Source organism: Aulonocara sp. 'chitande type north' Nkhata Bay, linkage group LG23, assembly GCF_057382095.1.
Source record: "Aulonocara sp. 'chitande type north' Nkhata Bay isolate Kocher_YH1m ecotype deep benthic linkage group LG23, A_spYH_male_GT1.1, whole genome shotgun sequence".
Taxonomy (NCBI): Eukaryota; Metazoa; Chordata; class Actinopteri; order Cichliformes; family Cichlidae; genus Aulonocara; species Aulonocara sp. 'chitande type north' Nkhata Bay.
The window spans coordinates 25,664,492-25,677,980 of record NC_141365.1 but is presented as its reverse complement, the minus strand read 5'-3'; the positions used below and the strand labels follow the sequence as shown (position 1 = coordinate 25,677,980).

General features: G+C 44.5%; 1 protein-coding gene across 1 annotated transcript; it reads right to left on the bottom strand.

The window, feature by feature from the left end:
- Positions 1 to 713: 713 nt before the first annotated feature.
- Positions 714 to 13,185, bottom strand: fam171b (family with sequence similarity 171 member B). The gene is made up of 8 exons (XM_086283070.1): positions 12,581 to 13,185; positions 11,694 to 11,927; positions 10,635 to 10,727; positions 9,343 to 9,501; positions 6,984 to 7,154; positions 6,776 to 6,892; positions 6,563 to 6,686; positions 714 to 5,293 (listed from the first exon to the last, which is right to left on the bottom strand). Exons 1-8 carry the CDS (start codon positions 12,777 to 12,779, stop codon positions 3,973 to 3,975), a joined length of 2,418 nt encoding a protein of 805 aa, XP_086139196.1. The 5' UTR covers positions 12,780 to 13,185; the 3' UTR covers positions 714 to 3,972.
- Between the last annotated feature and the right edge of the window lie 304 nt (positions 13,186 to 13,489).

The window sequence follows — 13,489 nt, the reverse complement described above, 5'->3', positions numbered from 1 at the left end:
TGCTACATTTAAAATTACAAAGCTCAGGCTTTTTGTACAATCCTGTGGGGGGAAAACACTCAAAATCTGTTTCATTCAATCGGTGCATATCTCCACTTCTGGATGGTAGAAAAAAACAGCACAAATGATTTAAATCACTGTCACATCGTACATAAAATCTTTACTATATACATACAAAAGAGCACACGTGAATGTACAGAATGAAATCCAAAGAGTCGTAAAATGATGGAAGACTAATTATGGTAAAAGCTTTGCTGCACTGTTCTCTTTAAAAAGTGAATTTACTTGAAAATATTGCTATTTGAACCATTGTTTTTCACACTGTATCATGGTTCAACAGTTTTAAATGTTTTATTGTGGATATTTTTACCCACTTTTAGTGGGTTTTTACCCGACCTTCAGTGGGTACCCATATTTACCCACTGAAGATTTCTTGGAAACATGGATAAACCTGCCTTGTCCTGCCAGGTAGGAAAGGCATGAAAGAGTATGGTTGGCCTTTTTGTTCAATATTTCACTAAAATACTTCTTTGTATAAATATTAAGAGCGTAAGTACTCAGATTTATGCTACCAGTTGTCCTCTGAGCTCAATGCTAGCATGCTAATATGGTCACAATAGTTAAGCTTAACATGCTAAGCGAGTATATGTATATGCCTTGTAGGGCCGCAGACCAGTCAGCACGCCCCTTATAAAATGTGTATTCCCTGACTGGTTGGTGAGTGGTTGCTGGCTGTCGTTGTGTAAAATAGTTTGCAAAACAGGGTACTGCCTCAAAAACCTTGTTGCAATTGCTTTGGTCGCTAGCAGATTACTGCGGTCGTCCACAGTTTGCATGGAATTTGTCTGCAAACACTCACCAGTCAACCAATGAGTGGTAATGAAACATGAACAAGTGTAGCACCACCTAGAACATTTGCGTTCAAAGTAAAAGCTGCTGAACCAACATATTTCAAAAGGCAACACTTTTACTGTAAAGGCAGTCTGTGCTCTATTCTTCACAGTTTTACTATCGCTTCGTGAGTAGTTGACAAGACATGAAGTGTTTGCAAACCAGGTGGAGACTTCCGTGCAAACTCTGTGCCAAATCGGCCCTCTATTTTGTTACAGCCAGCTTCACCTAGCAACAGTAACCTCCAACAACCTTTTGCTAATCTGGGAAAACACATTTTTCCATAGTGAACGGCAGTTACAAGGGGGTCACTGGTCTTAGCAATGGATTCCACAGCGACTGCCCACAACAAGCAAAAGATCCCCCAGTTCAAGACCAGGAGGAAATACCTTGTGGGTTGCATCAGGATGAGTATCCTGCCCAATCAAATGTGCAGCACTGCCCACTGTGGAAACCCTTAGTGAATAATGGGAGAGCTTAATGTAGTTTTCTTTTAGTTGGAGAATTTTTTTTTTCCTAGCAGCCTTCCAGTGCCAGGCAGTCGCCATCAGCTCTCTACGTCTTGTGTAAATGAGGCCTTAGTCATCTTATTTCAGCTAATATTTCTCATATTTGCTGGTTAGACACAAAGTACAACAGACATTATTATTAGTCTTGCAGGAACTGAACCGTTGAAAATTTGACCATGGACTGTTTAAAGGATGGACAAAGTCAAGCTAATGCAGGAGCGCCTTAAAGGTGCATTCTGATATCCAGCAGGGGGCGAGTCCTCTGACTGCAAAAAGACTTTGGGTCATATAAACCTTTACAGAAAACCGCCCACAGTTCCTAGTTGACAAGTTACAGACAAAGTTGCCAGTTTCAGAACATAGTCGTTCCAACCTCGTTTTAAAAATCTTAATACTGAGCAAGCAGTTTCTCAGTCAAATCCACACCTTACACATCATAGCTGGTTTCAAACATCACAGTGTTTGAAACCAGCTGTGATGTTTGAAACCAGCTGGGGAAAACACTCATCCACTGAAGCACTTAACAGGCCAATGGATGATGCTCTGGTGGCTAGGTCCATCTTTTATACAGTCTATGACTTTGACTTTAAGATGATGCAGCGTGGAAATTTAAGGGTCAGCAAAGTTCTTACAAATCATCCTGAGAGGAACATTAATATACATGGCTATCCATCCAACCAAATGTCAGCCTTATAGTGAACCGGAGAGAAAAATACGTTTGTGATTGAAATAACTGTGATACAGTATCAGGAAACAATGAGCCTCTGTACACATTCTAACAGTAAACCACCAACAGTTGTTGAAATGGTTTACCAACGGACCAACGAGCTCACAGACCGCTACAATGGCATTGCCTTCTGTTGAGCTGCACTATATCAGTGTAGCAAAGAAGCGCTCTCTGGACCAAAAGAGGAGAACCATTATTATAAACTGAAGCGTTCATTCAAACCCAGATTTTTTTCCCTCCCTCTAGAAAATATAAACCTATGTTGATGCCTACTGTGTGAGTATATATATATATATAAATAGATTTGGGCATGCAGGTACAGCTAAAAGCAGATCTCCAAGGCACCAATTGCACAATGCTGTCAAGAAATTAGTTTCAAAGGGTAATGCTGTACCCGAAAAGATGTTCAGGTATTAAGAAAAAAGTAAATCAAATCATAATTTATTGTCAAGCAACAGATTCTTTCAGTTACAGAGGACTTGCTATGCTTGTTACCATCTCCATGTTGTTATTCTTGGACTCTACTGCAGTAGCTTTGCATTATTCAAGGATCAAAATAATAAATATTCCTTATACTGAGCCCTGGAGTAGCCTATCTTAGACTATTTGTCTTCTAAATGGCTTCCACTAACAAACAGAGGATTTGAACAACAAGTGGGTGGGGCAAAGACAGCCCCACTCTCTGACATCATCCAGAGCCAACAGCAGAAAAAACTGTCTGAAAGCAAGTATTTAAAGTAGACTGAAGCCGGCACTTTTCCTTGCAGAGGTTACTTAGACATACACTGACCTCATCAATTAAAACCTAATAGGTAGCACAATAAGTCCACTTTGTCCACTGTGTGACAACAGCATATTTATAACAGTATCCCTCAAAGAAAAGTAGCAACTGTACCACTGATTGTTTCCAATAGTTAATCTAATTCTTTGGGCTCTTACGAATCCCGTTAAACAAGTCTTGACACGTTTTGTCATACAAATAAATGTGGACAACTGTAAATGGAAATAAATGGGAAAACAATTCAGTCTCTAAGTAATCTATGATGAATTGCTGTTAACGGTAAAATGCAAATATATTCATACGCACGGTGAAAACATTCATTTTCATGCATTCAAAAACAGATGTAGGCTAAAAACCTTAAACTTCAGACATGAACTTCAAAATGGCAGCTTTGCTTTGCTTTACAATGTACATCAAAATTTCAATCCAAAGGTTCTGGAGTCAGTCAAAAGTTGGAAAGCTGAAGCTCGTTTTCCTTTTACTTACACTCAGTTTAGTTAACAAATCCCAGAGCGTCATTTATGGTGGAATGAGGCAGTAGGATACAAAGCGAGATGCGAGTGCTGCGGACTGGGAAAGCTTCTTCGTCTTATTTAATATACAGCAGGCATTTATGGTGAGGATAAGTGCACTACACATTGACCTGTATCTGTGTCCATCCTGCAAACTCACCAGATTTTTTTTATACTAAATATCGAAACACACCACCTTTGCGTAACCCTATTTAACGATTACAGGCAGTAAGAAGGCACCCTCTATAATGCCAGAACCGGATACTGTGGGACATCGTGTTCACATGGACATCTGCTGTGAGGAATCTCGCTGGTGATCGTCAGATTTGGGAGAATGAGAGAACACGGTGCACAAACTCGTCTTAACAGCAGCTACATAACGTGACACAGATGCTGATTCATTTCTTGAGCTAGCTTATGCATTCTTTGGCAAAGTTGTACAATCACAGAACTCAACAACAACAATGCCTGTGTGAACACAAACTCATATGAATTACTTAATTTGGATTTTAACTGAAGCACTGATGGGTGGGGAAATGAGCCTGAGAAGCTTTAGCTTCTCTTGGTCAGAGGTCTGCCCTCCCGGATGTGCTTGGCGCTCCTCTTTTCCGTCTTCCCCTTCTCCCTAACCTTCCTCAGGCGCCGGGGAGGTGGTGTACCTCTTGATTCACTGTCCTCCTGAGCGCTGGATGTATCCATCCCATCACGCTCTTCAGGAATATTCGGAATGGCCCCACTGCTCCCATCTAAAATGTTCCTCAGGGACGGGTCCTCTGGTGTGCAGGTAGCAGTGGTGCCGCTCTCACTGCTGCTCAGGTCCTGCTCTTCGCCGTACCGCCCGCCACGGCTGTGGTGCGGCAGGGAAGAAGCCCTGATAGAAGGTCGGTCACGCTCCGTCTCGCGGATGCTTTGCTGAGGCTCGTTCATGTCCACCCCTGAGTCCAGGCTGGTGTCGTTGCTGCTTGGCGGGCGGTGGTGGCTCTGGAGCTCAATGATGGAGTGGCGGACCTGCGCTGCTGGCTTCCCGTCTAAGGAGACAAACCAGGCTCTGGGGTGAGACGACAAGGACTTGCCACGTGTCAGCTCCAGCAAGGTGCGCTCTGAAATCCCCTGCAACTCACTGGGCACGCCGTGCCCGGTGTTGAAGCCCTCCATGCCAGCTGCCTCATTAAGAGTTCCAGGCACAGAGACGGAGGATTCAAGGAGGTTACTGTAGCGTCCCCACACACTGTTAGGGCCTTGCCCCTGAGGGGGCGTCTCCAGAGGCTGGGTATCATCTTGGCTACTCTGCTGTGGGCTGCTCCCACCTTGTGAGTGGTGGTGAGGAACTTTGGGTAGTGTCTGGGTGTAGCTGTCTTTACTTGCAGGCTCTGAGTGAGCATCATACTCACTTCCGTTGCGGGGGAAGGTGGCGGACTTGCAGCCTGGTAGCTGCTGCTCCTGAGCACTGAAGAGCTCGGGAGCGGGAATAATGGCCACTGGCTGGTTGTAGATATGGACCAGCTTATCCTGAAAGAAGTTGTCGCAGTTGATGTTGGCCCGGTTCTGCTCCGACTTCTCCCTTAATCGAGACACCTCCTCACTGTTGATGTAGTGAGGTGGCGGCTGAGGACCCTTCATCCGATCTGGAGTGATGTTCTCATAAAGCGGTGCCGTGGCACGAGTCCCTGGATCCTCCACATAGATGTTATAGTTGGCTTTGTGCCTTGGAGTAGATGACGGTTCGCACTGGATGCTGCAGGTGGCGAGGCTGTTGTCGCCAGATCGGAACAACAAGCCCTCTTCCATGTGGGTGGAGGTGGTTTGGTCTTTCTTTACAACCGTCAATTTGGAAAAACGTGCTCTCCTCCTCCTGGGCTCTCGATAAGAACCTCTGTACATGGGAGAAGCAAAAGTTAAGCAGGACAAGCTTTGGTCTACACGCTTTTCAGACTCACTCAAAGAACCTTTAAAGTAGGAACTGTTTCACTATTTCATTACTAACAGCCTATCAAAGCTGAACACAGAGTACCACATTTACTTGTTAAGCAGCTCTTGAGAGTTAGCCTAACTCTGGCAGAAGATATTGCTAAAGTTGCAACAAGCAATGTAATCTGTCTTTTTAGGTTTTCAGTCATCCAGGTCATACTAGTCTTAAGAGCTTGGTAGAAGGTGAGGGGTCCAGTTTGTTTAGTCACTCTTAAGACTAGCATTGCAATCCTTTCTGCTAATTGTGCACCTGCACTCTTCTACTTTTATCACGTATATTTTCCCAGTTTGACTGTGCCCTTGCAGCAACTTGATTCTTTTCTTTTTCAGCCATTCTGTTGCAGATTTGCTGCTGTGCTTCAGATCATTGTCCTGCTGCATGACCCAGTTTGGACCTTGTTCAGTCTTTTATAATTGTACTTTAACATGCTGATACAGTGCTATGGTGCAGAGTTAAGATAACTGATATGGTGGAGTTGCAACAAGCATGGCAATCATTTCTCCTAGTGCTGCAGCTGCACAGTCTTCTGATCCACTTTACTGATAAAAAGCATGCATAGTTTACCATTTTTACTAAAAATGCTTGAATAATCTAGCAATTTTTTGCAGCGATATATAGGGAAGGCTAAGCTAAGGCTACAGCTAGCAGCTTTAGCCTAGCCTTCTCTGTATGAAAGGTGTCAGAACAGAAGCTAACAAAGTTCTGTTTTAATTAGAAATTTTTGAGCCCAAAAATTGTCTTTAGTTTATATAGCAAATTTATATCTGTTCCAAACAACTGTTAACTGTTTCCTTGATTACTAAAAACTGCCATATTGAGCCATATTGTTTGAGCCCTAATTTAAAGTGACATTGTAACCAGTTAGGCCAAAGAGAAATTTACTGATACTGTTAAAGGCCTGTGAAAATCTAAGCACAACCCATAGCAGAAATAACTTGAAGTAATTATTTCTGTATGGCTTTATCATTTTCTGAGATTGTTAGGAATTTTCTGTATGCAAAGTCGCAGGCAAATCTGAAGAATAAAACTGCTATGATGATTTCTTTAGAGATGCATTAGAAGGCAATCTTGAAGCTATGGATGCACTCTTAGATCACACCTTTTTAATCTGCCTCTTGTTGATCAGCATTGCATATATTGTCAATTGAAAACATTTCTAGAAGGGTTTCTTACCCACAGTGGCACAAGAGCAGGGACAGAAATCCGATCACTATGGCCAGAGTTCCACCCAGTATTCCTACCAACAGGTAGGTATGGTAAGATAGGAAATCCAAAGAGTTTGCATGTCCCAGATAATCTAAAAGGATAAATGTATAAGAAGGTGTGAAACAGGTCTAAACAAAAATAGCATTCACATGTGTTAATGAAGGTCAATGAGGTATCTACCTCTTGATGAAGGCAGAGGGGCGGCGATCCAGTAGCCCAGATGGGAAGCGGTGTAGGTCCAAACCAGCTCATTTCCAACCGTTTTAACTATTCCCAGACCATGATTCTCCCAGCCACCTTCAAACAGCAAGGAAAATAGCATGAGAGGAAATTTCTTTTAAGTCTTTTTCTTGTAATTCAGCTGCTCTGCTGCTATTTGCATTGCTACCTGTCTTCTGGTTGAAGGCCCAGGCTGGCACAGTATCAGAGGCCCTGAGGTGTGTGTGGTGGCCCAGCGGCAGACTGATCTGGATGGGTCCTCGAACCTGTATCTCCTCGCCACCGGAGTACAGCAGGACGCTGATGGCTGCCACGGCTTTCAGATCAATACTTCTGAAAACTGCAAAACAGTCCATGCCAGGAATGTAAATGGTAAAGCATATTGTTTGGGTACCTCAATAAAAAAGTCATCCATCCATCTCCAAAGCCACACTTTCCAGTTCCTACTGGGGAATGCTGAAACAATCCCAGGCCAGACGAGATATATAATCTCTCCAGAAGGTTCTGGGTCTACCCCAGGATCTCCTTCTAGTTGGGTGTTCCTGGAAAACCTCCAAAGACAGGCACCCAAGAAGCATCCTAACCAGATACCCAAACCACCTAAAGTTCCTCACCCTATCCCTGAGGCTGAGCCAAACCACCCTACTGAGGAAGCTTACCTCAGCCCCTTGCACTTTGAATCACCTTGTTGTTGAATTGTGCTATACAAATAAATTTGCCTTGCCTTGCCTTGTATTCACGACTAATGTTCCCTCTAAGCTGCGCACGTGTGCAATTGCCCACTGCTGGCACGGTCTCTGCGCACAGAAAATCTGCGTTGTGCACAAAAAAAAATCTAACCTTAATTGAAATTAAAATTTCAACAATTCTGTTTTGCAGTGTTAGTCAGTAAGTGACTGGCTGCTCCAGTATGGGATTAGAACGATGCCACCGTATCCCATAGTCCAGCCAATAATGCGATTCACATTCGTATATACGCAGCTAATCAACGTCGTTGACAGGCTACGACAGCGTCCTTATGTGCCGACACCGGTGTTTTAGCTAGCGAAGCAGCGTGGCTGATGTGGAGTGAAGCCACGTTAATGACAACGTGTACAACCATTGGAGATGTGAGCAGGACTGACGGAACAACTGACGGGAAAAGTGTTGACTTTATACCAGTTTTTAAATTGTGTTGATAGGCCACGTAAAACCAGAGTTATGATTAAAAAATATATGCAATGTTTGTTTTCTTCCTGAATACTATCGTTGTTTATATTTACTGCGGGAAGAAACGTTCTATAAGAAAAAACGCTCGAAGTACGGAAGCACTCTCCGCCTGTGAGCAAAAACAAAACCAAAAACACCCCACCTTTTCCTATTGGTCGAAAAAAGTACCATGTCGACCAATCAAAAAATGATATGGCAAGTTGTTAAGAAACGGATGGAAGTTTTAGGAGTGACGGCGGTGTTTTGAGATGTGAGAGATTTGCGACATAGCGCAAATCTTATGTCGTTAGTGTGTAGTGTAGTCAATAGTTTTGTTGTGTGTCAGAACAATGAGGCGACTGCTGAATGTTACAGGTGTTACAGGAGTGATACATCTCCTGTTGTCAGGCCTGCAGGTATCAGGCTGTTGTTCTCCTTGATGCGGACAGAAATTATTTTTGGAGTGGCACAAATAATTTGTATGGCATCAAATTTGATGCCAAACAGCTGATTATGCTGTAAATAGTTTGAAATGTTTATTTAAAAAAAAAAACACCTTGGCTGCATTTTTAAAAAAATAGCTGCAAAAAACTTCGTTGTTTGCAAAACTCAGTTACTTTTTTGAAGAAGTAACTATATAATTAATTGCGCAACATTGGTCATTATATATTGTATTTTGCAGACAGAGTTACAGGACTCTCTCCCAGACCACAGACTCATACTCATAATACAACTCAGAGCTTTATAAAAAAAAAAAAAAGAAGAAATTTGTGTTTTCAAAATTTGAGTTCAAGTTAGTTTTACTTCCAATAGTGTTAACATCCTACACAGGTCAATGACTACATTTTTGTTTTACATTTTCATTGTAAGTGGGCTAAAGCAGTTAATTAAAAGTAGTCTAACATAAATGTAAATGCTGTAATTTAATAAACCATGTAACTTGGATGGATTCAATGCTGGCATGACCACAGTCATCTGCTGTTGCTCACAGTGGTCCAAGTGTCCGCTCAGGGAGTGTGTGTGTTCGCTCAGACACATGGAAAATTAGAGGGAACATTGTTCACGACCTTACTTTTTCATTCTTTACCTAGATTTCATGACCAGAGGTAAAGGTTGGGATGTAGATGGAGCAGTAGATCAAAACCTGAACCACCCTAACCCACTACTGACAAGGAGTGTGAGCTGGGTGTGTGGACCCTTCAGCACCACAGACTGGTTTCTGGGACGTGGAACATCATTTTTCAAAGGCATGATTGATCTCTTTCATTCTGTACCTCTTTAACTGGACCAAATGTCATTGTGACGTTTAAAAAATCTGATCAGGAAATGTTTTTCTTTACCTGATTTGTTGCTGATGAAGCCCGGCGTGCAGTTGGTGCAGTCCTTCGCCAGGTGGGGATGTGGTACAGTCAGGTACGCCATCACCGAAGAGATGTTGGTCTTATCCGGAATCGTGAGAATGTTCTTTGGGAACTTCACCATCGGCTGGGATGAGCTGTCTGTGAAAACAAAATGGCAGGTTATCAGTAGGAATTTGGGCACATGTGCTTTTTAAGTCGATTCAGCCTTCTGCACATTTGTTACACATCTGCAAGCCGCTTTGCAAACCACTTCCACAACAGCTCCTCCTTTTAAAGGTGTAATTGAATCTTCTCTTTACTCAAATAATCTTTACAAGTGACTTTAGTTGAACTAAAGTCACTTGTAAAGTAGCCACATACAGCTCAGTTTGGTCTGCTGTTTCAATCTATCGATTTAACTGTGAAGCAAACTAGCTAAAATGAACCCTCACTGGGTAGTTGATCTTACAGTCAGTATGTTCACTTTACTAATGAAAGTCTTTTCAATGTAAAGAAGAGGGGCCCTGCCATCTACCCACTGGGTTGCTGTACACAGTGACAGAACACAAGTACATTAAAAACTGACTAAACTAAGAGCAGCCTGTGTGCAGAAAAGCAGTTTGTTTAGTTTTCTGCAGTCTGAAATCTGGAATTTGTCTTTGCTGAAGGTTGACAGCAGTGATACCTGCAGGAGTTAGCCTTAAGCAGCTTCACTACATTCATTTTAGAGAGGGAGGCATGTGTCACAGAGTTTAAATACCTGGAGTCAACCATCCCAAAGTAACAGATGGTGAACAAGAGAGTACAGGCAGGGTGGAGCGGTTGGAGACGAGTGACAGAGGGCAGCAAGAATGGAAAGGAAAGTTAAGAATATGGTTAATGGTTTGGACACAGTGGTGCTGACAAAAAGACAGGACACTGGGAGTAACCAAGGGAGACAAAAGTAGAAATGAGTACATCAGAGGGACGGTTTACTCTGGATATATTTTTACTGCTGTGCAGTAAGGCTGATGCACCAAACCAGGAACAGCAGCGCAGTGTTTGCAAACTATCCAGAGGGCTGAATCGTACCTCTGGGCAGACCGATTCCAGCCTCTGAAGCCACATGTTTAGACACCTCTGGTTTCGTCTCAGTGTCTCTGCCAAGTGTGTCCACTTTACACTGTCAAACACACTCAAAAGCCTACTTAAAGCAGTGTAAATTGAATACTAAAAGCCTAAACACAGTGTGTGTGTGTGTGTGTGTGTGTGTGTGTGTGTGTGTGTGTGTGTGTGTGTGAGAAGGAACTCACCAGGTACCTTCCCGGTGATGAGCACGGAGTCTTCATACAGCCAGATGTTCCCCTGACTGTGAGGCAGCAGCAGCAACGTGACAGAGGAGAAAACTGCCAGAGAACAAAGAGAAAGATCAGGAGCCAATCACAAGTACAGAAGAACAACAACGATCTGTCAGGTTTTCATGACCTATAACATCTGCTGGTGTGTTTGTTTGTTGGTTTGGTAGCTTGTAGAGCTACAAATCCAACAGCAGAGGGCGTCCAAACATTGGAGCACAGCAGAGTTCAGCTGTCTGGCTCAGCACCACAAAAGGGAGGCGTCTCTGCTAATGCAACTGTTCCCCCCACCCTTCCTGCATTTTCTCCTCCATAACACCTGCTCCCCACTTCCCTTTGAATCACCACCTGCTCCCTTGCCCCTTCTCCACACTAAGGCCAGCAGAATAAAAACATCCCCACCACCCCCCTGCTCTGGCAGGACAAAGACACTTTGCTGAGACAAGCATAGGTCTCATGCCGGCCTGAGGCAGACACCTCGACTCCAAGAGCGATCGATGAGGCGAGCACAGGACGCCACGCTCAGTTACACTCGACTGGGAACATAAATCGCCTCATCGTGGACAAACCTCAGAGACAAGTTGTGTGTTGTCGCTGACACTTCATTAATCTATAATGACAATGAATAATGGAGGCGAGTGTGTTTGTGTGTGTCTGAGTGTGTGGGAACTGTGCTAGTAATACTGTAAGCTCCACAGTCTTGTTTTTGGGTTTTTTACGTCACCTTTTAAAAAATTATTTACTGGTTTGGTCATTTTTAGGTTGGCAGTGAGCCCACTTTCTGAATTCTGTCTCTAAAGCACTTTAGACCAATAACAATACTCACCAATACCAGTACCGATATACCAATATTGGTATTGGTAATATCTGCCCTGTATTTACTTGGTAATTGAAAATTAAAATTATTTAATAAAATTCAGTGGGCTACATACTGAACTTTGAGGATAGAAATAAAGTATTGATCCAGTACTGATATCAGTAATTGTTTCGATCTGCCCACCTCTGCTGGTTACTCACTTGGTCTCTTATTGGTGCTCCAGGGGAGCAGGCTGGGCACGTAGCCTCCCATGCTGCCCAGCAGGGTCAGACCGAGGCCCGGGCTGTACGGCACCCAGAGCAGAACCTCCCCCATCTCCCCGGTCTGGGCAGAAGTCCTCAAGGTGTGGTTGACGTAGACGTCCACCGAAGCCCCCGACAGGGGCTGGCGGGTCACCAGATCTCTCACCAGGACCTTCAGGGCAAACTGAGGCTCTGCAAAGAAGATGCCAGAGGAAAAAGAGGAGATCTGGGTTGCACGTGTCCCTCCTGCGTGCTCCGTAACCTTTCTCTCGCCATGAAAAAGTGATGAGGCGAGCACTTCTGCGGGGAGGGTGGAAAAATACATCCAGGAACCGAACGACAGCACAGAAGAGATGCAGTCTGACTTTTAAATACGAGCTTCCAGATAAACAATGCACTGTTTGCTGTTATTGACGGACACACACACACAGCCTCAGCTGTCCTTTGTGTGTTCACTAGGGACAGGATGTAAACACAGACTTTACTTACTGTATCAGCAGAGCAGCACAGGATTACCACACTCCCCTCCCTCCCTGTCTCCCATTAAGACATCACCTGCTCAGGCCAAAAAGATAAAAGCCTAATCCTCCACACCTCCATATTCCTCCTATTAATCCTATTACACTGGACTGTCTGATTTCAGTCCAGCAGTGTATCAGTGCGCTCCTGATTTCCTAATTTATTGCAGAAAGCCCCCTTTATTAACGCACCTGCACCATCAGTCATGCCCCACTGTTTCCTCTGCAGCTGATTTCCATTTTCAGTAACAATGACATCCCCCTCCTCCATCCTCCACCCCCCTCCATCCTCCAGCAAACACCCCCTTCCTCTTTGTTTATGTTTACCTGCTGATAGAGCCGAGAGGGTGGCGGCTCGGCTCGAGGCGGCGGTGTAGGTGCCGGACGGGTCTCCGGCCCCGGGCGTGAGGCCGCCGCCCTCCTCCAGTGCCGCTGCTGCCCTCGCCGCCCCATCCAGGCAGGAGATCAGCAGCAGCGACGGCAAGAAGAGGAGCAGCGGCGGTGGGTGGCGTTCAGCGGCGGGCATGGCGAGAGGGGGAGCAGGCTCAAAGACATAACGGACCGCGAGGAATCGAGCTCTGGAGCGGGGAGCGCGATCACCGAGGCCTCGTCCCTCCCTCCCTCCGTCTGTGTGTCTGTCAGGGTTCCTGTGATGCTGGTGCCGAAAGAAGGAGGAGGCACCCCGCGGAGAGGAGATGCACTGGTGCTGAGGCTGGGCGTGTGGGGCCGAAGATCGTCTATATAAACCGCGATGTCTCACTCTGTTAGAGGAATGCGTGCGGTAATCGAGATTAAGCAAAATGAGGGCGTGTATCAGTAAACATACCCGGAGCAGAAGCACTGCCGCTGTTTTCTAACGTTTCATGGATGTTACTGTTTGACAAGAGTCTCTGCTGTCCGCGGGAAAAGTGTCAGAGTGAGCGCTCCTCTCTCTGCGTCATCTCTGATGAGACCCAACATGCTGTTACATCATCGGGGTCTGCGCGGCCCTCTGTCGGTAAACTGGGGACTCAACACTTCGGATCATACAGGGAATTCTTTATACTTTGCTATGTACATCTTTAAATAAATCACGTTTTTAAACATACATGTAAATACAGTAAATAAGGCAAACTCTCTTAGGCAGCTTTCTTGTCATGTCTTTAAGTAGTCTTCAGGAATAGTTCTCCAGGCTTCTTGAAGGACATTCAAAGCTCTTCTTTGGGTGTTTCTACCTTTAGATGATTTTCATAATTT

What these genes read in the sequence shown, in the direction of transcription:
- fam171b (XM_086283070.1), bottom strand. Translation starts at nt 12,779, where the DNA reads ATGCCCGCCGCTGAACGCCACCCACCGCCGCTGCTCCTCTTCTTGCCG. An exon ending in CCCTCTGCCTTCATCAAGAG is followed by an intron (nt 6,687 to 6,775) that starts GTAGATACCTCA and finishes TTATCCTTTTAG; the next exon opens with ATTATCTGGGACATGCAAAC. An exon ending in CTGCTCTTGTGCCACTGTGG is followed by an intron (nt 5,294 to 6,562) that starts GTAAGAAACCCT and finishes TCCCATGTACAG; the next exon opens with AGGTTCTTATCGAGAGCCCA.